The sequence below is a fragment of the Carassius gibelio genome, chromosome A19, assembly GCF_023724105.1.
Source record: "Carassius gibelio isolate Cgi1373 ecotype wild population from Czech Republic chromosome A19, carGib1.2-hapl.c, whole genome shotgun sequence".
Taxonomy (NCBI): Eukaryota; Metazoa; Chordata; class Actinopteri; order Cypriniformes; family Cyprinidae; genus Carassius; species Carassius gibelio.
In genome coordinates, this window is record NC_068389.1 from 11,622,926 (window position 1) to 11,647,428 (window position 24,503).

Consider the following 24,503-nt stretch of genomic DNA (forward strand, 5'->3'; position numbering starts at 1 on the left):
GCTGGATATCTTCAAGTATACATTAGTGGTATGAATCATGTGACGACCACAAACAATAGCTATCCTGGCCATTTAGACATGCCTCATTTCACCTCTCCCCATCGCCGCTGCAACTCATCGCTTTCTCGGATGGGCCACATCCATGTCACCCACCAACACACTTATAGACACACCTGATGTTGTAGCCTGAAGGAGAAGAGTTTAATCCCCCCACCCTTATGCACACAAATAAACACGGTGCTCGTGCAAATGGTCCGCTCGCATATTCGCACACTCCCGCCCCCCCAACCCCAGTCCTACACCAGAACTCAGTTGTTGGTTGGGGGGAGGGGGTGTGACAGGCAGAGGCTAGCGGAGGTCTTTGTGAAAGAGAGAAAGAGAGAAAGAGAGAGAGGAACGGAGCGTTCTATTTCTCATAGATGAGCAGCTGCTAGGCAGGACTGTCTTGAAAGCAGAGAGACAGTGAGAGAGACCATTTGGTGCCTGAATGTGAGTGAGCGAGGGAGTGAAAGAGAGAGAGAGACACACACTCAGCGTGAGCCTGTGGTTTAAGCAGACACTAGCCGTGTGTTTAGGGGAACCCACAGTCTCAGCTCCTTGGGATAAAGGAGTGTTGTTTTTGGCCCTGCTCTTTTCCCCCTTCTTATTCTGTTTTGTTTTATTCCCTCCATCCTTTCTCTTCTTCCTTTTGCCTGCAGAGAGAGCTGGACCGCTGTTGTCTCCCTGAAACACGCCGAGCCGGTAAGCGGGCACACTAACTATTTCTGTTTCCTGCTTTTTTGTGTGTGTGTCAGCCTTGTTGTGTCTCATTTCTGCTTCATTCATTCTAATTGCTTGGGTAGAGAGAGGTACGGTTGAGGTGCTAGTGCGATGCCTAGGTGATGCTGTACCGGCATCCGTCGCAGCTGGCTGGGTGTGGAAGAAGAAAAAGCGAGGGATTGGAGGAGAGAATGAGAGAGGTGTTCTACTTTCTCAACCCCACGATCAGTCAACTGGGGCTCGTCCTCTTTCACTGCAAAACACTCCAGTTGCATTAGATATACATGAACTGTAAAAAGCTAATTAACACACTTATTAGCCTAATCAATACACATCCTCTCACATTAACTGAGGCCAGTGGTGCATAAGGAGGCGTTATGGGGAAATAGTCAGGGGTGCTTTAATAGGGACACTCTAGAAGTGTTTTCTTTCTCTTGTGATAAGCGCGGTGTTCACAGAAATCATCTTTTATTCCCAGGTGAGATTTGCACAGGCATTCAGTGCAAACGATAAGCCACACAGGGCTAATTAAGCTGCATGTGTGTACGTTTGTGCATCGTTGTAGCTAAAAACATGTAGCATGTGAAGGGCTGGGAGAAATGAATGTAACCATGAATGGAGAGATGAACCACTCCTTTTTTTGATCTTCCCTCGCTCTCGTGTACATGAGCAGGATATGGGAGAGAAACTTCACACCTGAGGTGAGAAGAAAGAGGCGGATGTATGAATGGAGCCCTAAAAAATGGAGTCTGGTCATACATGTCAGGATACAAATGCTTTTTGTTGCCAGACCCCTGGTATGCTGGTTAAAAAAAAATCAGGCTGGGTGGCTACAAAATCTGTCGTTTACTTGGAATTAATTTGCAGGGATGGCGAGCTTTCGCTTTCTCTCCTTATACAAAATCATTGTTCCTTGCACAAGTACAAAAGACTCTAAGTGTGTATTAAACAGAACTTGAATCATAACAAATTTGTTGTGTATCCTATTAGAAATTAATTCAAATAAAAGCAGCTGAAAGCAAAATATGATGCATATTGTGAATAGATGTATTTAATGACCACAAGCAATGATCGAAAACGCTTTTTAAACAAAAACGTTTTGAATACGACCACCAAATACCTCACAAGTTTGTGTCAGCATCCTAAACGCATTAGTTTATCGCAAATATGTGCTTTACCTTTACATGAAATCAATCTGAGGCTGAAAACGTATTTACTTGTCTGTTGCTAGGACACTCCCTTTGAACATTTTATACGAGGCCTCTGATTGGCTGCAGCCAATGATGCAAGTTTCTCACCCCAAATCTTTCCCCTTCGCCCATGGAAACATGCCTGTCTGCATTTCTTCCTTTCCATCCTCCGTGTCAGAGACTGTCTGAACCTGATCTCCGTCATGCATCTCTCTATCTCTTCTTTGTAACAGTCAGGTTAGATGGATAGAGCTGACCGCTGACTTTTTGTGGTATTCCTATTTCAGATAAATTGCATAAAAAATCTACTGGCCTTCTGCTCTCTGCTAATTTGTGATTTCTGCCCCCGTGCTGGTGGCAATGACTCTGACCCCCACCTTCCACATGAGCATTATATATGTGCTGTGCTGTACTGTAAGTGGGTCAGAGTAGGGAGTGTGGCATGTCATGTGTGTCACGGGGAAGTGGCCTGAAGCAGGGCAGTCATATAGAGCGTGGGAATCAGAAGCCCCAGGCCCCGCAGCAAAGAAGTCTGCTCATATATATATATATATTTTTAATATTGTTTTGTATACAAATTGATATAAATTGTGTACAGTACACCTGCAGTACAGAGTCGTTCACAAGCTGCACACATGATAAAGAGCTACTTTGTCATTGACAACAATAGAAGCCAATTGCAGGTTTTGTTTTCTACAATGGAAAACAAAACAAATATTCACCTCATCTAGCTTTTAATTAGTTTTCTTACTTGTAAAATATCCCGTTACTATTTCTGTGTGGGAAACTGCTGCAAACGATCCAGTGCTTGAGTAAATGAATCAATCTGAAAGAATAAAAATTCATTGCAAACAATTTCAGACTTGTTTGACCGATTACATCAAAAGAGATTATCATTCTTGAATCTAGTATTACAGATTCTAAACGGCTAAAAAACACTATTATAATATTACCAGAAACATTTTTCTTAGGTCGGTATACATTATACATTATATATATATATATATACGGTATACATTAATGTTCACTGGCATTTAAGGATTTATCAATAATATTTACTATTTTATCAATAGTAATATTTTACATTTCAGTGACGCCCCTGGTCGCTCCAAATTTTCATGGCATTTTATCTTCTGCAAAACATAAGATAAGATATTTTCTTCTATTAAGAACATTAAAGTCCAGTCAACCATTGGAAAAAAAAAACGTAAATTTTTCAAAATACCCTCTCTGTGTATGTGAAATGAAATATTATTTGAAAGGAACACCTTGCTCTGCAATCTTGAGCTTGGAGTCGTTTATCTCCACGAGGATGCCGACATCTTTTATGAGAGGCCTAATGAATTCAATCAGAAACTTCTATAAAAAGCAAGGCTACTTTTTAACAACCTGATAGTATTAATAACCAAAATCTAACCCAATCCAGAAAACTGATAACCTGTGTGCTATGAAATTGCTGGATTAATGTCTACACATCTAACTTAAGTTCAAAAGACATTTCACATCAAAAGATGAGGGATTACAGATCCATTGTAAAGTGTAAAGACAGATATACTATTTTCAATAGCTTGTCTGATCCATCCTTAAAGTCTCACTAGACTTTTACTTTAATGACTTACAGGAATAATATCACAAATTTTCCAATGGATCTTATGGTATATTAATGAAGGTTGTCTCGCTAAACGAGATCAGGCTTTTTATCAGACTTTCTTTAACGCTTATAATTAATTGAACGAATTAATGCAGCAACTTCATGTACCCTCAACGTGCTCAACAGCAAGGAAAGAAATTAAGATTGATTTTGCCATTTTCATGATCGGTGTCTCGCTTCAAGTGCATTTTTGCCACTAATCCTTCAAACTAATTAAACTCAAATTTCTTAAACATATATAAAAATGAACTATACAATATGAACATCCCTCAGAACGGCTGTCACAGGAAATGGTTACGGATACTGTGTTAGGTCACAGTGACCTGTGTCCAGATTTTGATTTCCTACAGGCCTGAGGTGAGAGCAACGGCTGAGACAGCGCTATGTGAGACGAATAGCATGTACAGGCCAGACACTTTACACTGCTGCAGACTTATAGATCTCTTTCTGAAGGACCATTTTATGCTTTTGCATGCATTTTATGATCATCACATCACCACATTAAGAAATATGAGAGATTTTCAGAGGTAATGTAAGTCCAAAACCCAATGCCCATTGTCCGAAAGCTCAAAATTTAAAGAGAATCTTGCAGAAATTGTAAGACTGAAACGAGTAAGCTTCAACTATGTAGCTTCACGTTACAATCAGAATAGCAAAAATGACTGTTTTCGGACAGGTTTTCCCAAAAGTCTCATTCACACTAATGGGAGCAGTGAAGATTAGATGACCACTGTAGGATTAAAACAAGATAGAGACTTTTGTTTGGCAGACAAGCTCTGTGGAGCAGAGGCAAAGTGAGTGATGGTGGAGCTGATACCCAAGTTCTCATCCTCTCTTATCTGTCTATCTGCCCTGCAAAATCAGACCAGCGAGAGCAGGGAAGTTGCAGCCAGATATCCCACCAGATGCTTTGATGAGCAATCAGAAGCTTGAAGAGCAAGTTAACACAAGCTCAAATATCCTCGCTCCAAAACAAGTTTTAAACTGGGTCATATTGAAATTTCCATTAACTATGGGTATCAAAAGCCTCCTTGTGATCAAGCTGTGCATCCAAACTCACAGTTTTTAAGGCAAATAAAATAACTAGCATGCAGAGAGTACATAACATTCTCACACATGTGAACAAAACTACCCAAGATCAATACTATATGAACCAAAATGCATTAAATAAGTGTCACTTATTTAAAAACATTTAAGAGCATTTGTTTTGTGCGATAGATTTGGCCAATAACAAATACCTAATAAATATAATAAGTAGGCAAAATATTAATAATAAGATTTTAAGCACATATTAATATAAGTACATATAAGTGCATTGTATAGTGTTACATTATAAAAAGAATGTTGGCAAGTCAAGTTTATTTGCATTGCAAATTTTGGTAACACTTTACAATACTTTCCACTTGTTAACATTAGTAGACTACACTATTAACGTAAACTAACAATGAAAAATTCTTCTAAAGCATTTATTGATCACAGCTAATATTACTTTCATTACGTTTTTAACATTACTAATACATTCTTAAATTTCAAATTTGATATCCCTTAATATTATTTAATGGACCTGAGCTAACATGAACTATATACAATAAACAATAAAATTATATTTTTATTAACTAACATTAACAAAGATTAATAAACACTGTAACAAATGTATTGCTCATTGTTAATGTTAGTTATTGTTAACTAATGGGACCCAAATTACCCTAATTTATAAACATGGGTAAATGAATAATAATAATAATAATAATAATAATAATAATAATAATAATAATAATAATAATAATAATAATGTTAAGGGTTTAATTTTAAGGAAATGTTTGTGTACTTTTATTTTTTTTTAAATGCCACTTGATCTCTAGCATAAATCTGCATCTTAAAGCAAAGTCATCTGAGAATCATTACTTTAGGATGCATATTTCTCGTCAAGCTGTTTTGAATATTGCAAAGACATTTTGATGAGCTACAGTAGATCAAAAGGACCCACATAGCTGGTGTTTTGGATGCTAGTCCTCAGGACGGGAAGCTTGTATGCTAATGACTTCCTCAGTCCACCATCTAGACAGCATAACAGCTGGGAGCACAGGAAATTCATGTTGGTCTTCCCAGAACAGTTCTGAACTCAGACAACTAAGAGCTAAGACGTGTGACGGGAGCTTTATTCCAAGGAGATTACAAGTGTTCTTGCTATATTTAGCACCTGGTTTTGCTCCCTGACCTTGAGCAGGTGTGTTTCACGCGGGGAGTGAGAAAGCCAGAGAAATGTGTGAAATAGACACAGACTGGCAGGTAGACCTCGATCACACCAGTCTTTTGTTTTCCCATCAGAACAGGGCACGTGCCTACATGTGTGCAAATGGCCATTCTCTTAATGATGCTTTCTGGTGTTCTGCTGACAAAACTGCTACTAAACACATAATAAACTCTCAGGGGATGTTCTGGTTTTAAAAAAAACAAGAGATAAAAATGAGCCTGAGGGTAGAATTTGGTTATTATAGATCTGGATATCTCTGCTGTATTTCTATTAAGGAAATAATGAAGCAAAACAGTGGAATTAAAAATCCATGTATCCATTCCTGACTGTTCATTTGATGTTAGCTAATTGTTTTGCATTGTGTTTGTGCTAATAAGGTCCTAAAAATGTAATTCATTGGAAAATTCCAAAATCGAAGCTTCATTTTGCGCTATAATTAATTCCACTCATCAAAAGGAATGAGCAAAACAGTGAGAGATTCTCTGCGATCAAGACTTTTGTCTCCTGTCAGCCCTTGAGCAAAGGCACACAATGCTAATTAGCAATTGCCCTGCGTGCTATTCTCCGGTCTCAGCCTTTTTTCTTCCAGTGCCGTGGATGGAGAGAGCATGGGGGAGGGGTGGCGGTGAAGAACTGTTCCCTTCTTTCTCTCTCCTCTTCCTGGTTCCTGTTATTCTCTAATATTGGTGTAGGTGACAATGGGCCGATGATGGCCGAGCATCCTCAACCTTGTCAGCTGTAGCATTGGATTTCCATTCATTGGCTTCATCACGCACTGACGCTGTCATCTCCATCAAGGGCAGGCGAGGCGAGCCCAAAAAATTTAAGCATGATTCAAAAATGTTCATTAAAGTAAAACTTTTAATTTGACATTATTACAAAGTCTACTTACAGTAAAAGAAGAAACAGAGATGATAGTTTAGTAGCTTTTCATTTCATTAATATTCTATTATCTGCTAAAATACTGTATTTAAAAAATAAAAATTCTTTTTACAAGGGTTTTCTCTGCCTGAGAATACAGAATTGTGTGGAAGAATAAGATGAATTGGAAGAATAAGGTGAATTTAAGGCCATGTTTCCGCATTCATGCCAAAATGTGTTAAAACACTTTCATTCTTCTTTGGAAGAAATATATGAGACTCAAAGGGTATATTTAAGTATATCAGGGAACCATTTTAATAAAGACAGGTAAAATAATGTGGCCTAGTTTATCCCATACCCATACCTTTATGAATTTAAATTATAAATAAAAGATTCTGATCAAAATGATCAGATTAAAAAAAAAAAAACATTCTGATCAAATGGGTGCTTCATTCAGGGTCATTAATGTGTTTGTTTGGAGCCTTTTACTCTAGTTTGCAAACAGTATTTTCACATATTTAAGACCTTTCACATTAAGCCCGATTGTTCATTGTGACAATATTTTGAATAGAAAAATTGGACATATTCAACATTTAAATTTATGCATTTGGTAGATGCTTTATTCAAAGTGACTTACAAATGAGGATCATCACAAGCAATTTACCATAAGAGCCTACAAAATTTGCGGAACACAATGCTAGACCAATGGTTCTCTTTAAGTAAAACAGCTTGTCACTGGGGTAGTACCCTTAAGGGACAACTTTGTATCTTATTTTATCCTAAATGGCTCATAGTAGCTCCTCAAGAATATTACTACTCTTAAGTATGAAGATACACTTCTAGTTTTTGTATCCCTAATTTTTTTCTTCTGGAAGTGTAGAGCACTTCATGAGCTACTCTGTCGGTGACCATAAAACAGAGGTGTATTTTCATAAAGTGCTCTGCTAAACAGTTTAGAGTATATTCCCACTTATTTCTGTTTCAAAAAACGAAAATAAAAGTGGCATTAGTGCAAATGGATCTATAAATGGGCTTTAAAAGAGCTTTAAGAGCATTCTGTAAAGAGTGAATGCAGAATAGAACATCTGTTCCAGTTTTTTTTTTTTTTTTAGAAAGCTCTTTATTGTAATGCAAGTCCTTTAGATAAAGTCTTTTTGAAGTGACCGTGTCCTGCCAGGGCTTTGTTAGGATGTTGCTGGCCTAGGTCAAAGTTCATTAATGCTTGACCTTGTGTTTTGTTCACTGTGACATGAACATCGGTCAGACCTACATTGTACAAATCATTACAACTTTATCCTTTGACATTTAAACACTCGTTTTCTTTTGGGGGTGGACAGGTTTGGTCTATGCTCTAGGTACGCTGTCAAAGACATTTCTTGCTCTCTGGTGACCCTGTCCTGTGCTCGGTCAATAAGTCTGAAGTCCCTTAACACTGCAGAGAATTCAATTGCAGGTCATATACTGTTGGACTACACTGAAACTCCAAAGCTTGCAAACAATGTTTTAAATATTAATGGTTACTTTAGCAGAAAAGCATACAACACTACTGTTTATATTCTGATAACCACCTGTTGTACACTAATAATGACACTTTTTTAATTAAATTAATACTTTTTCAGCAGTAAATTGATGAACAGTGGCAGTAAAGACATTAACAATTTCCAAAATATATGCTCAACTGTTCTCTGTTTTATATTGATAATAAAAAGAAATGTTTCTTGGACATCCAATCATCATATTAGAATTATTTCTGAAGGATCATGTGACACTGCTGTCTGGAGTAATGATACAGAAAATTCAGCTTTGATCACAGGAATAAATTACATTTTAACATATATTTAGTTATATCAAAGTTATTTTAGTAACATTGAGATACTATTACTGTTTTTATGAATGAATCAGTTTTTTTTTAATTTTCCATTTCCATTTTAATTTTAAAGTTTTAGCAACTGTGTCGTTTTGATGTTTTTTCTCGTTTTTAGCTGTCAGTTTTTTTAATGTCTATATAGTTTAATGTATTTCTATTTAGTTTTAGTTATTAGGGTTAGGGTTAGGGCTATTTATTAATAGTAGGTAGTTGTTAAGTTTAGGTATGGGGTAAGATTTAGGGATCTAAAATATGAACATGTGGAATAAGGCATTAATATGTGCTTTATGAGTACTCATAAACAGCCAATATCCTAGTAATATGCATGCTAATGAGCAACTAGTTAATGGTGAGACTTGGTCTTTAAAATGAAGTGTTACCGTTTACATTTTTTGACCAGTTGAACCTTAAAATAGCCTACTTACTGTAGATGTCTGTGTGTGTTAAGCTAAATATTTTAACATCTTAAATGAACACACTTCAGTGGAACTACAGTAGAACTGACCCCGAGTCAGGTTACATTATACTGGTATGTTAAATGATCCCCAGATGTTATTCTAGATGAAGAAGGATCAGATCAGTCATAAAGCCACTGCAGTGAGCAGATTGCTTTGTGTGCTGCATGATGCTGCACACTGCCTCAGATTTATGAGGGACATTGGCGCATAATGCATTGAGCTAACTGTTTACATGCCTCCTTATTTGGAGGGTGATACTGGGTGTGTGTGATGATGGATTGGTGGCCGGCTGTGCCACTCAAGAAATGAATCAGACAGTGACTTGTCAAATGTATCCATGAATCCCTCCCCAGAGGTCAATCACTTTATTGTGTGTCAGACTGACTGCTTTAAACCACTATATGTAAGCACATCCATAAGCCAAATTTCAAATTTGTGGTCAATTTAGTATAAGTTTTCAGTGACCGGTTATTAAACTGTGCAGGTCTCATTTGTGGACAGCCGCGTGATCACATAAAATAAATAAATACATAAATTATTAATTAATATGAATATGTATCTCAGTAATAATACTATTTTTTTAGAATTACACTAATGCGGGTTTGATGAGGTGTGCACAGTGTCATGAAACAATGTCATTAATGCAATAAATTAATAAAATAATAATAAATAAATAATAATAATAAAAATAAAACCTAAAAGGCTTGGTTTCCAAAATTCTAAACACATGTAGAGATTTTGTTAGATAAAATGATCTGGCCATGTTTTTCCCATTTTTAGTCTTTTCTCTGAAAAAAAAATAAAAAAATTATATGACCCTTTCTTGTTGTTTCTTTCAGGTAGGGGAGACTGATGCTGTGATACTGCAGGGTAAAAATACAGGCTCTCATTTGATGCAGTGAAGTGCTCTGGAAGGAAATTCGCAAGCAAAGGTATGGACCAAAAACAATGTAGACCTATTTGCTGAGCCATATGGCGCCATGAGTGAGAAAAAGATGTGAAAATACAAGGCGGAAAAGGCCACAGAAGTGTCTGAATGCAACTGCATTCTGTCTGCCCACTTTGTAATGGTGCATATTTTCTCATCAGTTTCAGCACAAACAGCAGTCACAACTCTGATCAAAAATAGTCTATGAACAGATGCCATGCAGAAACATTTATAGATATTAGTTTCCATCTTTGAAGCCGTGCTTATTTAATACAGTCAACCGCTCATCTCTCTATGCAGTAATGAAACCAACAGATATTTGAGACAAAAGCTTTAGTGTTAAAGTTATTCAACTTGCTGGATGTGCCATTATAAATAATATGCATTTCCCTGGTCAAGTCTGGAGAAGTCTGAGCGGATCAGAGAGGGACAGTGTGAAATTGCTATGTAAGCACAAGTTTTTGCTCGAGTTTCGATCTCAGGCAGTTGCAATCCATTTTTGGTCAGCCCAACAAGCTGCCACCAGGGTCACTTCCTTATAACTAAGTATACTGGGGCTCTGTTCTCATCAATATTTTACTCTACAGTCTGCTTTAATAAATTTCCTTTTTTTTTTCTTCAGTTTAGCCCAAACTAATATTTTAATATCACAGACCATTTTAAACAGGGAAAAAGCAAAAGATACATAACATTGGGCACTGCCTGTTACTGCAGAGCATAAATCGATGACTGTGTTATTCTAATTTTGGTAGAGCGTATTTTTCATATACAGGAAACTGCAGCTAGAGCGCTCGAGTTATCGGTAAACCCCTGCACTAGTATAAGCCACAAGGACTCTAACCTGTCACCCTATCTAAACCCACCCTAAATATACAGTGATACCACTGATAAATAGTTTCACCAGGCTCTTTTAAATTAAGCCTTGCCTTTAAATAGCAGTCAGAAAAAGAGAAGTGTGAAAAGAGCAGAGCGATGTTGAGCGCAGAGCTGACTGTTCGTAAGGCTGAGAGGGTTCCTGTGGGGCTGTACAGCAGCCGCATTAAGACAGACTCTTCACAGCTGGGTTCAAGGATAGATCTGAAGGAGAAATATACAGTGGAGGAAGACTCTCGGATAGGAGTGGAAAACTGAGAGGACTTTGTTAAGAGGACTTTATTCAGAGGCTTTATTAAGGGAAGTCAGCAGAAGGAAGGCAAACATTTGTTGGCTGGTGAGTAACGGACAGTCACATATGTCAAGCTGTATGCTTTTTGTTGACGTGACAGATACAAAAGATGGATTATTGTTTGACAATTTCCTGAGTGAGAGCTTTGGGGAGAAAAAAGATTGATGGAACTGAGGTTTACGTGAAAGTTTCTGTTGGAATGAGGCACAAGAGAAGGTGATAAATAGATGGTGGGTGGATGGATGGGTGGATGGATGGATGGATGGATGGAAGGATGGATGGATGGATGGATGGATGGATGGACGGATGGATGGATGGATGGATGGACGGATGGATGGATGGATGGATGGATGGATGGATGGATGGATGGATGGATGGACGGATGGGTGGGTGGGTGGTTGGGCAGATAGATAGAGACAGACAGACAGACAGACAGACAGACAGACAGATAGACAGACAGACAGATAGATAGATAGATAGATAGATAGATAGATAGATAGATAGATAGATAGATAGATAGATAGGTAGATAGATAGATAGATAGATAGATAGATAGATAGATAGATAGATAGATAGATAGATAGATAGATAGATAGGGTCGGCTCCATGGACAGTGCAATTATTAAAGAATACAACACAGATCAGGCTACGGAAGCGCTTACCGGATGGCATCAAAGTGAAAAGATGGTTACTGGGGTGGATAGAGTCCTTGATGATTTTAACAGCTCTGCTTTTATAGATAGACAGACAGACAGACAGACGGACAGATAGACAGACAGAGAGTCAGTTATATACTTTAGACTAGGATTTGGCTGGTATCTCATGAAAGTCTCTGATGTTGAGAGAGTACAGGCGGGAGAGGCAATGTGGTCCAGCCATGGAAACACATGGAAACAGGTCTCTACTGGTGGTTGCCAGGAGACAGGCAGAGGGGGAAATATTGCCTCTAAAGTGATTTACAGGCTGAGAGGATGCATCTTTGCGTTGTGTGCCATAAGCAAAGGGTATGGCTTGATATGAAAGATTTAAAAGCCTAGGTTTGAAACAGCTACTGCCAATATGCACATTTGTTACTCTTGGGAAATGGCATGACAGGTTTTGTGTTGTTATCAGTGCCATGATAATCCAGCTATTTTATTTCTTTAATGTTTCTAGATAGTAATGTGTCCAGAATTATTCCTCTAATGAAAACTATTACCAAGAGAAGCTGCCCCATTTGGTGTCCAATGCTAACTGCAGCTGATATATTTAGTGTATGCAAACTATACAACATTATGTTCTAACCAAATCCAATGCAACAAAAAGCAACAAGCAGCAAAAAAATTTATTCTATGTAAGTCAGAGTTTTTGTCCAAACCAGAAGTGAACACCACAGGCAACTGGATGTTTTGTCAATTATTTAGTTTCTATTTATGTTTTGTTGAGCTGGTTAGCCCCACCCATGGTGAAATCTCATTGTTCCAAAATCCCACCTCACATAACTGATTATCTAAAATTTCGTCCTGTCACATAGTATTTTCACTTTCAGTGTGGACAGTAAGATTGGCTATAAGCATTAATTCACAGCTAATAAGGACAGACAGACTTCAGCTGTGTGTTATTATGCAGGGTAAGTGCTAGTTAATTTAATATGATCAAGCCATTATAGTAAGTCACTGTACTGTAGGTCTCAAGTCACAAAATGCTAAATCACCACTAAAAGGTTTTTGTTCCTGCTTGTGTGGTTTGCCATGGTTTGACATATCTCTGCTCTTTTCCTGAATTATATTCAAATTCTGCATTGCAGCAAACAACATGGTAGCAGAAAATAAGACTAACATTATATTAACATCTTTATGCATTCATTTTATCCCACCATTATAATGAAGAAAAATACATGTATATAAAAAAAATATTCCTGTATCAACAACAAACACTTTATTACAACAAGGTTACAGAACTTTGTCAGAAGGATTATTTTGTTAAATTATTACAGCCACAGCCTTTTCATTACAATCTATAAAAAAAAAAAAATTGCATCATTTTCCTGATTTTCACAATACAGAGTCTAGCTTCTTACCACAGCCGATGACATCATCCAGTGTTTTCGCAGGAGAAAATACGCACTGACAGTCTAGGAGTCTTGCAATGAGTATTATCTAGATTGTATTTCTTTGTACTGTATTTATTTGTCTTCCTTGCCCAGGTTTGCCGGCCATGGGGAACCTCATTAAGGTCCTTGGCAAAGATTTAGAGAACTGTCCTCATTTTTTCCTGGATTTTGAAAGTAAGTGTTTCGCTGGTGTACGGAGTGTGTGTGTGTGTGTGTGTGTGATTGGAGATGGAGGTGTCAGGGTTGGAGCAGGTGTAGACACATCCTCTAGGTGGATTAAGACAGACTGAAGGTCTTTTTTTTTTTTTTGGAAACTGGTTCTTTTTGCTCTCTTCATGATTCTATTCATTCGTTTTCCATTATTGTATATAAAGAGAGCAGAAAAAACGAGTTTCAGTGTGTTCCATGTGACCATATCAACATTTCCCGAGAATCCATCCAACACCCAATACGCCCCGGACCCCATCCCAGACTCCATGCACATTCACATAAACACACACCCAACACCAGACACACATCTGTCACATGTCCCATGACCCACATGCTTCTACCTTCTCTCTGTTCCAGGGGGATCATGGGAAATCTCCTGAAACCGCTGGCTTGCACCGAACTGGAGCATGGCCAAATAATTTTCCTTGACTTTGAACGTGAGCCCATCAGCTTCTTATGTTTTGAGTTTGCTTTTCTTTCCTTTTTGATCATGGTTCCTTGTCATTCGCTGTCCTCTACATTTTCACTTCCTTTTTTCCACCATCCCTCTGTTTGTGCATCAATGCCTGGCATTCAAAGTTTTTTTGGTGACCTCGATTTGTGATGTGACTTTATTTGCACTCATTTCCAGGTCGGCTGTGAAGGGCTAAGCTAAAGGTCGTCGTTCGAATGCCATGCTTTTTTAGCAGTTAGAGTGGGATGGAAAACAATCACATAACACTTAACTTGTCTCCTTTTTTCTTTCGCCCAAAACTTTGCAGACTTGTAAAGTGTTTTGGCTCCATAATCTGTTCCTGTGTGTTCTTGTGCATCTGGATGTGTGTGTGATCTGTGTGAATGCATTATTAACCAGTCTAAGGATTTAAGGAAGTGGGAATGGAAGCTTGTTTATTGAAAGGGAAGCCTCAATTTCCTTTTTCTCTGATGTTGTGTTCGCTTTTAACCCTTACCTAAGCACTTCTCTCCCTCCTGAGTAATCCTTCTTTTTATGACACCTCTAACAGCTACTTGCCTAACATCTTTTTTTATGGAGGAAATAAAACTCCTGTGTCTCACATGTGAAAGAAACCAGAAGACTTGGTTGATCTCCAGTCATAAATTGTAGGGTGTCCTTCCTCTTAGAATATTTTAATTGGTTGGAGGTGTTCTTGAATTGACACAAGACACACAGTATAATGCATTTGTCTGTAATTCATTACAGGGTCAATGACATAAGTTCAATTTCTTCCAAATATATTAGTTAATTGATCTGAATATGTCTCTTGTATGATGCACATCTGTTCAATTTGAATTGGTCAGATAATTAGAAATTTTAAAGCCAGAAAGTTTGGTTCAGCTTGTCAAAAGCCAAATTGATAAAACATTGTATTCAAGAAAGCACAGTTGAAAATGATGATCATTACTCATATGCATTTAATGTGTAAAGGAAAAATGTAAAAATTCTTTTTTTTGAAGTTTATAACACATTCCGCTTTAAAAATATATAATTTATTTAATGAAAACATTGTTGTAAACGGTATAAAAACAGTAAAAAAAAAAAAAAAAAAAGCACACAGATATACAATTGATAAGACCTTGTCATGTGTTCTAACTTGACAATTCTTACTCGTCATTGACCCTATAGCAGGATTTGCATAATATAAATGTGGAATACAACAAGGACACAAATTGGACAACAGCCGCTCTCTTGATCAGCGAAAAACAATGATCACCTGTGTTACACCGCACTGGTTTACATTTCCTGAGTTCTGATATGGGGTTAGTGTGCTAGTAATGGCATACAGAAAAAATGATTATCTCCAATACAAGACACAACAAAAACAGGCTTTGAGTCCAAGATCAGATCAGTTTTACTGAAGAGCTGATGATAGCCTACATGTAATGAACCAAAAAGAGTGTACTGTAGCATTGACGCCCGTCTTCACAGACTCTGTTCTTTGAAGATCACAGGCGGGATGAGCAAACAGACATGGTGGTGACTTGACTGGGAGGAGCCATTGGTAATTTCACTGAAGTATAGTGTGTGTGTGTGTGTGTGTGTTTGTTTGCGCTGAAGTGTGTTTGTTCAGCTGATAGCAAAAACAGCTATGTGTGTATTCAGTCAAACACTGACAGAGAAAATGCATCAAGGACCTCTGATTGGGGTAACTGCTTCTATAAACATTGCGACACCTGAATGGATGCAGGATAAGGGGATTGTGCTTGAAAAGCAAGCTGAGATGAAAAAAACTAAGAAATCTGATCTAGCAAATAGCATTTCCCAAAATACCTCCTACTGCAGTTTTTACACTTCAAACTCCATACACAGTATAAAAATAAAATGTATTTACTGACATGGTCTCACAAAGAACCTTTCCATTCAACAAAATATTTTGAAAGTTGAAAAATATTTTTTGGATGTTAAAAACAGGTACTTTGTCCATATTAAATAGCAGAGATATATTAAGCACAGTTCACGCAGAAGTCGCTTTCAAACCAAGACAAAAACTGCACTGAAGAAAGTCCCAATCACATAGATTCCTATTGAAATTCCTATATTTCACCCAATAGTTCAGGAATAGATGTACTCACCCCTTAGGCTATCTGGGATGTAGATGAGTTTATTTCTTCATCAGAACAGATTTGGAGAATTTTTTTCATAAAATTTATTGCATTTACCAATGGATCCTCTGCAGTGAATGGGTGCATGGGTGAATGGGTGTCGTCAGAATGAGAGTCCAAACAGCTGATAAAATCACAATAATCCACAAGTTATCCACACTACTCCAGTCCATCAGTTAACATTATGTGAAATGAAAAGCGTGTTTGTAAGACGCAAATACATGAAGACGTTTTATGTTTAATAATCCAGAAAAAGCCTACATCAAAATCCCCTGACATATTTGTCTTAAACTGTTTTCGACTGCTATACTTTGTACATATTTCTCTCCTGATTCAGGTGAAATAATTTTTTTTTAAGTAATATTATGAACCAAGTGTAACCCTTGTCTCCTGGGTCCTCACCACCACACCTTGTTTTTGCTCAGAGTGGGCTTCAAACCCAGGTCTCCGGCACACCCCCTAATCCTCACTACCATCCGGGTCATGGCACCAATGTAACCCCTCTCTTCCGGATCCTCACCATCACACCTTGTTTTTGCTCAGAGTGGGCTTCAAACCCAGGTCTCCGGCACACCCCCTAATCCTCACTACCACCCGGGTCACGGCACCAATGTAACCCCTCTCTTCCGGATCCTCACCACCACACCTTGTTTTTGCTCTGAGTGGGCTTCAAACCCAGGTCTCCGGCACACCCCCTAATCCTCACTACCATCCGGGTCACGGCACCAATGTAACCCCTCTCTTCTGGATCCTTACCACCACACTTTTGTTTTTGCTCCGAGTGGGCTTCAAACCCAGGTCTCCGGCATGGGAGGTGGATGCACTACCAAGGAAGAATTTTAATGATGAATTTATTTCTAACAAACACGCAGCTTTTTACTTTACAAGATGGGTATTGATGTACTGGAGTTGTGTGCATTACTTGTGGATTATTATGATGTTTTTTTTTTTTTTTTAGCTGTCTGGCCTTCTGTTTGGATGTATTGCATATCATGTGGTTGAAAACTGAAAGCTAAATAGAGGTTTACAAACTAAATTGACGTCCACCAGGGCATGATATTCTGTTTGTCTTCCTGCCTACAATCATCAGCCAATTAATCAAAAGCCTGATGCTTGCTGTGTTGGAAGCTGACACAACTCTTTAAACCCATCCCAGCCTCGCCAGCAACTCCATATGGAGCTGCTTCATTGGCCGTGGCCTTTCATCGACATTTCCCACCAGAGCTGTTAATTTCAGCCCTAACAAATTCTGACACACACTGACACAACCTAAATCATCCTCATGTACTTCCGACTCACAATAACATCATCATTACCAGATTAATCCATATGGATTTATGGTTCGAAGGTCGTTGGAAAGCGCTTTCACACTCTTGGTGCCAAACGATGAAGATAATCCAATGTTAGCACCAAATTAACTCATGCCATGAAGCTTTCTTGTAATTATTTTTCACATTTTCCGATGTAACTCTGATTTGACTGTTTGAACACAACCCAACTTATCCAAAACAAAAACCCATCAGGACTATAAGAAATTATATCAGTATGATAGTGTGACAAAGGTGATCTATAACTCAGGTTGGCCGAGAAATTTAAAAAGGACTGTGTATATTTTGAGCATTTATGTGCAGTGAAGGTCAAAATTAGAGAACAATCAATAAATACCTGATTTTTCCAGAAATACTGTTCATCGCTTTTGCGCAGTATTAGTTGTAAGTATACCACTGACCCACTAACATGTTTGACAATATAACCAAGGCATTTCAACAAAATCCTTTATTTTGTAGAAAAACACAGTGATCAAAATTAGAGAACAGTAATCACTTTAGAAATAAAGAAGATTTCAACTAACATTTTGGATGGTTATGGCTGTCAGAAATTTGTAGGAAGCCTTGAATGACTTCAGTACATCTGCTGCTGCAGGACATCACTAGTTTCTCACACTGGTCCACTTTTCTTCCACTCTCTTCTATAGTTCTCTCTCTTCCTAGCCTTTTGATTCTTCTTGCTGATGAGAGGCTTCATCACTGCAGACTGTGCTTTCAGTCCGACTTCTCTTAAGATCCTTACCCTGTTCAGCACTGACCTGGCCAGCAATTCCAGCTGCAGTGCTGAACCGATAGAATAAAATTAATTTACGAAATATGCTTAAAAAGCTGCCCTTCTACTCCTGCTAGGATAACTTCAAATAGGACTAAGCATTGACCCTGAAATTTAGGAAACTGTTGGTTGTTCTCTGATTTTGATCTCCACTGTACATCGATCACATTCTGACCAACTCAATCTGACTTCTGTCCACAGATGCTCAGCCCACAGAGGCTGAGACAGCCGTGTGGAACCAGGTTAGTGCTGTGCTGGAAGAGGCCCATGGGATACTGGCAGAGTTACAGTCTTACAATGGAGCAGGACAAGAAATAAGAGAGGTGGGCATATTTTTACATTTATTAGTTACGCTTACCTTTGCAAAACCTGCTGCTACAATGCTAGAATGCTCTGAGTGGTTGCTTACTTATTTAAGTCAAAATAAGGAGCCCATCCAATTCTAAAATGTATATATATATATATATAATTATATATCTATTAATATGAAGTTCAAAAGAAAAGCATTTATTTGACATATAGATCATTTGTAACATTATAATATAATTATTCATCCTGAGCCAGGAACCATTTCATCAGTTATAAAACACAAAGGATTTGATTCATTGTGGTCCATAAACAGCAAAAGTGCAAGAGTTATTCAGCTGTGAATGTTTCACAATGTTAAATAAATCTAACAATGTACATTTATTTAAAGTATACAAATGACCTTGAGTTTATAGTCAGTGTAAATGACAGTTGTGGTTTCAAGTGTTCTCGCTCGTCCTCTTCTCCAGGCGATTCAGAACCCCAATGACCTCCAGTTGCAGGAGAAAGCCTGGAATGCAGTCTGCCCCCTAGTGGCCAAACTTAAGAGATTCTATGAATTTTCTCTCAGGCTAGGTAAGTGGGTGGCCATTTTTTTTTCCAATTGTCTTTTTCTATAGTCAAGTAATGGGCCTTGCGTGCACGAGTCATCCAACGCACTGACCATGTGTACAACGAGTGGTGCAAGCATCCGTTTCTGTCCTCCTCTGCAGCTGACCTCGTAAAGACTTGGCATAACAAATGCGGCAGCAGAGTGTAGAGGAGGCTGCGTTTCTGCCTCCCATGCTCGCTGACAATTCAGTATAATGTTTGCAATAGTCGATCAGCTGCCTCTTTTTTCAAAGCAGTGCTGACTAGTGAGAAACACAGATCTCCAGCCAAATAGATAACATGCCGATAAGCTTTTCCCTGCAGAGGTATGGCATCACAGTGACTCATGAGAAAAAGAGGCCCCACCCTCTTCAACACATCCTGCTATCCCCAACATTTAATCCCCAGCTACTAGAGTCCGATTTCTCGCTAGGCCTCCAGATAATACATATCAGCTTCTTATTTATGGCTGCTACATATTTGATGAGAGGAAAGGATAGCTCTTCTGGAGACATGCTTAGGCATACGAATGACATCCAGACATTGCTTAGCTTTGAAGGTGTAGCTGTATGTCTTCTCGTCGCCAAACAGGACACAAATGTTAAGAGGTTTACACCAGCAATGAATACAGCAAATACAGCAGTCCTACAGCATGAATTCACTCTCATAACATTAATGCAGTTATATTATTGATTAAACTGTTTATGAAATCTCACTGGAATACTTGATTCAGTAATGCCATTGAGTGGTCATATATTTTTGAATAATGATGTTTAAACTGGATATTTCATCGTCATACATGACAATATACTGATGCTATTTTCATAGCGGTCATATATTGCAATATGGCCTATAGGAGCACTTAATACTAATATTAATTTCAATGTATATCCTATGGTGAGCATACAATCTTTGATAGATGGCTAGAAGCTCAGAAGTATCGAGTTAAAGCAAGAAAACCAAACATTGTGGCTAGAAATGATTCCATGGAAGAAGTAACTTGGCTGTGTAAAAAAATAATAACGATAGCAATAACAATATAGAGATATATAGATAATACAGATATAATAATAAGAATAAAGAAATAATACATTATTTAATTGTTTATTATTTTATTTAAACCTACAGTATTGTTGTTGTTAATTATTATGCAAGCTGCATATATCTACAGTGGTGGAATATTGTGAAATATTATAAAATGCCATTTATTTATGTGACAGCTAAATTTTCAATTGAATTTTCTTAAATGTTACATGATTCTTCAGAAATCCTTTTAATGTACCAGTTTGTTAATATTGTTAATACTGAGTTAATTAAGTTAATATTGCAATATTATTCTTGTTGCTTTGTTGCTAAGTGTTGTAAAAGATAATTAATAAAATTAATTAATTTAAACTTAAATATATTACGTTCATATATTTATAAATTTGGTAAGCCACCATGTAGTAACTGGAATAACAGTCAGCTAGTCATTTTATTTCCCATCAATATTAGTTTGGAGTTTGGTTATCAAATGACTTTTAAAAGCAACTAGAAACATGCATTCATTATCATGGTCATATCCTGCAGTTGGATGTCATTAATGCTGGCATCAGCTGCGGCTTCCAGTGTTCTTCAGTATCTAGGCAACACTGACGGGATCACAGGTTCTTATGATAAATTGCAGCAATCACAAAAAATACAAAAGAGAGGCGTTCGAGGTAAAAACAATAGTAACTGTTGTGCTGGTAACCATGAAGATCAAGTACACATATCGCAGAGCTGTGCTTTTGATACATTATGTTGGTATGCCGTGTGGATTACATTAGATTAAAGGCCAGAGGTGGGTGGGTGGGTCTGTGTGTGTGTGTGTGTGTGTGGTGCAAAAGACGATAACAGCTTGAGGGATGACAACCGCATTCACAGTGAATGAATTTGAAAAGACAAATTGCTATAGAAAATGGACTGTATAATCTGTAAAGGACAATAAAATCTGTAATCAATATGTATTTGCAGAGAATGCCCTGCGCAGTCTTTTGGAGGCCCTCACTAGCCCACCCTACGCTCCCATGCAGCATCTGGAGAGAGAGCAGGCCCTCGCCAAACAGTTTGCAGAGATCCTGCACTTCACGCTCAGCTTTGATGAGCTCAAGGTGAGCGATTCGCACACATTACTCACTTTGAGTTCACGTGGCATGAGTAAAATAATGTAGAATGTGTAGAAGATAACAATATTAGCTGCCAAGTCTGCCTCTGAAGAATTATCCATTGGATTATTTCCTTTAGAGTCAGATGCAACATTTCTCTCACTGCTTGAAGTCAGTAGTATCCGTAATAAACTTTATTATAGATGCTTCTGATGTTTTTAAATCATGTCTTTTGTAGATGACAAATCCAGCCATACAGAATGATTTTAGTTACTATAGGAGGACCATCAGCAGGAATCGGCTGAACAACCAGCAGGTAACTACTTTGGTGTAGAGTTTCACAGACAGTACAAAGAAATGGCAAGTGACACAATGAATTAAACATACAATTCTGACACTAAAAAAATGAAATAGTATTTAAAACATACTCCAATAATCGATGTACAACTTTTTTTTTTCTTTTACAGTACAGGAGTTTTCACTCTCATTCATTCATTTTCAATTAAGTTGTCGACTTAATTGTAATGACAAAACCTGAGAATGAAGCTAATGTGATATGCCTCATGACAGTTTTATAGTGCAATGCACCTAGTAGCAACCAGCACTTTAGGTTAATCATTGTTAGTGTGAATGACCCAAAATGTAAAGGTATTAAAGTTAAAATATGAATTGTCTGAGCAGAGCGAGCATTTGTATGGGGAGGTTACTGTGTGACTTAAGAAAAAGCCTAATCATCTGACACAACATTTACATTTGCATTACAGTTAGAAGCTGAGAATGAAGTGAATAACGAAATGGCCAATCGGATGTCGCTCTTCTACGCTGAAGCCACACCCATGCTCAAAACTCTGAGCAATGCCACAACTAAGTTTGTGTCAGAGGTAATTTATGATTTCACCGAATCTTCTGTAAATACTTAAAGGGATAGTTCGTCCCAAAATAAAAATTGAGTTTTGAATTATTCAATGTAGGTTTTTTTTTTTTTTATTTCCAACCTTTTGATTTAATGAACATAATAAAAACTTGTGTTTTCCTGTGAAATAAAGAGAACAGACCGGTGTTAAAAACCTATGCATGCATGTTGCAGAACAAGACTTTGCCAATTGAGGACACCACAGATTGCCTGAGCACTATGGCCTGTGTGTGCCGTGTCATGTTGGAGACTCCGTAAGTTCATCTGATTCAATTCATTTTCAATAAAACAATGTGATTTTGAACATTTATTCGTGTCAACTATTCAGGATTAAATCCACTATTTCCTGTCCAAAGGGAGTACCGGTGCCGTTTTACTAACACAGACACCATGCTGTTCTGCATGCGTGTGATGGTGGGCGTCATCATCCTTTATGACCATGTTCATCCAGTGGGTGCCTTTGCCAAGACCTCCAAGATTGATGTAAGAACACCTTATTGATCTTTGGACCGAAAAAAGTATTTGGACACTTCATCCTCACCTACACTATATGTCACTGCATTATGTAACAAAATATCAAACCTCAAATGTCCTCTATTTCCATAGTGAAACAGAAGGACATTTTCCTAGCAAAACATTTCACAAAAATAGTTACACTGTACTGTTTAAAATACGATATCTAGACACTTTCTGAATGTCAGTGGATCACATGCACAGTTAATATGACCAACTGCGTGAATTTGGAAGAAATGATGTCATTCAGTACATCCCCCTAAAAACACCATGAAACTAGTTTGGTTTATAGTCACTGCAAAACTGGCTTGTAAAAGGGAAGCTAGCATCACTGGTTTGCACGTCTCTTCATTTGATAATATCTAATGCAATGAAATTCATGCACCTAAGTGTGGCTAAATTGTCTACAGGCAGATGCAACTGCTGCATGTTTTTGATAATATTATACGGCTGAACCGCTATCTTAAAGGCACAGTTCACCCCAAAATGATTTACCCAGCCTAATGTAGTTCAAAACCTGTAAACTTTACTTCAGGGGTGTCCAAACCCGGTCTCTGAGGGCCGGTGTCCCGCAGAGTTTACTGTAGCTCCAAGCTTAACTAAACACACCTGAACCAGCTAACTAAGATCTTACTAGAAACTTCCAGACAGGTTTGTTGAGGAAAGTTGGAGCTTAACTCTGCAGGACACAGGCCCTGCAGGAACGAGTTTGGAGACACCTGCTTTATTTTTATCCAGATTATCCACTCTTTTCCATATAATAAAAATGTATGGGGACTGCTTAAGCATTCGATGCATCTCTTATGCTTACCAAGGCTGCATTTATTTGATCATTTATTTTGAACAGGTTATGTGGACTATTTTGATAGTGTTTTGTGTCATATGTGGGCCTATTTGTTAAATTTATGAAAAAAAGCAGCCTGGATAGTTTTACCTACACATGTTTTGGTGCTTCTAAATCTGCAGCAGCGCTAGAGGGGTTTGTGGTTATTCACATATGCTTTTTTTGGGTGTGTGGGTGGGTGTCCATGATCACAGTCAGGGGTTAGGGACAGAGACGGGTGACCTTTCTTTTAAAGCTGCATTTTTGCATGCATGTGTGTGTTGTGCAGATGAAGGGCTGCATCAAGGTGTTGAAAGAGCAGCCTTCAAACAGCGTAGAGGGACTGTTGAACGCACTGAGGTGAGTGTGCAGTAAATCACTTCCCAACTGTGCATGGATTAAAAAAGAAACCTAAATGTGCCGCACAGTGTATATGACCTGATAGCTTTCTTTGTTTCATCCAGGTATACAACAAGACATTTAAATGATGACAGCACATCTAAACAAATCAGGGCCCTGCTTCAATGAGAGCTGGAGGAGCGTGAGAAAGAGCGACCGCAGAGAAAGAGACTGTCAGAGTATATATGATAGTGGCTGGCAAACCTCTGAAACCTGCTTGTTTACAAGAGCAAAATGCAACTTGATCTCAAATTAAATAAGATATTCTAGAAAAGAGAAAGAAATATGAAGAAATAATTTATATATATATATATAGATTATTGATGGTTCATCATCATGTGTCATTTTATATAAGCAGGAAAAATAGAGAGATATATGTATATTAAAATTCAAAAATCAAACAAAACTACCCAATACAAATACAAAGGTATTGCAAAAACATGAAACTTTGTGAACATTAAAACCACCAACAAAATGGTTCATATTCCAAGTTACGTCTGAGAGTATTTTTGCACACTTGAAAAGGATTCCCACTTCACAGGAAAGACTTTTAACGTGGCTTGAAACCGTGTATAGTTCATACATTTAGACTCGATTTGATCTGTAACGCCTTTGCCTCATTATCCTCGGTATGCTTCATCCATTGCATTCTGGGAATCGTGGGTTTCCTGACAAAACTGCAGTCCATGGCATTTT

General features: G+C 37.9%; 1 protein-coding gene across 5 annotated transcripts; it reads left to right on the forward strand.

Annotated features, from left to right (window-relative positions):
* Positions 1-389: 389 nt before the first annotated feature.
* fam49al (family with sequence similarity 49 member A, like) lies at positions 390-24,297 on the forward strand. 5 transcript variants are annotated; one of them, XM_052533914.1, is made up of 13 exons: positions 391-741; positions 9,880-9,972; positions 13,319-13,399; positions 13,793-13,872; positions 18,338-18,459; positions 18,913-19,018; positions 21,029-21,165; positions 21,398-21,475; positions 21,924-22,040; positions 22,247-22,326; positions 22,429-22,555; positions 23,698-23,768; positions 23,873-24,297. In XM_052533914.1, exons 4-13 carry the CDS (start codon positions 13,800-13,802, stop codon positions 23,934-23,936), a joined length of 975 nt encoding a protein of 324 aa, XP_052389874.1. In that variant the 5' UTR covers positions 391-741; positions 9,880-9,972; positions 13,319-13,399; positions 13,793-13,799; the 3' UTR covers positions 23,937-24,297. The 5 variants fall into 5 exon arrangements, with proteins under 5 accessions (XP_052389876.1, XP_052389874.1, XP_052389877.1 ...); XM_052533916.1 differs by lacking the exon at positions 13,793-13,872 and having other exon boundaries at positions 390-741; XM_052533915.1 differs by lacking the exons at positions 391-741; positions 9,880-9,972 and adding an exon at positions 10,909-11,178.
* Positions 24,298-24,503: the final 206 nt, after the last annotated feature.

Coding starts and splice junctions, on each gene's coding strand:
- fam49al (XM_052533914.1), top strand. CDS start 13,800: ATGGGAAATCTCCTGAAACCGCTGGCTTGCACCGAACTGGAGCATGGC. Junction 13,873..18,337: donor AATTTTCCTTGACTTTGAAC/GTGAGCCCATCA, acceptor TTCTGTCCACAG/ATGCTCAGCCCACAGAGGCT. Junction 22,327..22,428: donor CGTGTCATGTTGGAGACTCC/GTAAGTTCATCT, acceptor TCCTGTCCAAAG/GGAGTACCGGTGCCGTTTTA.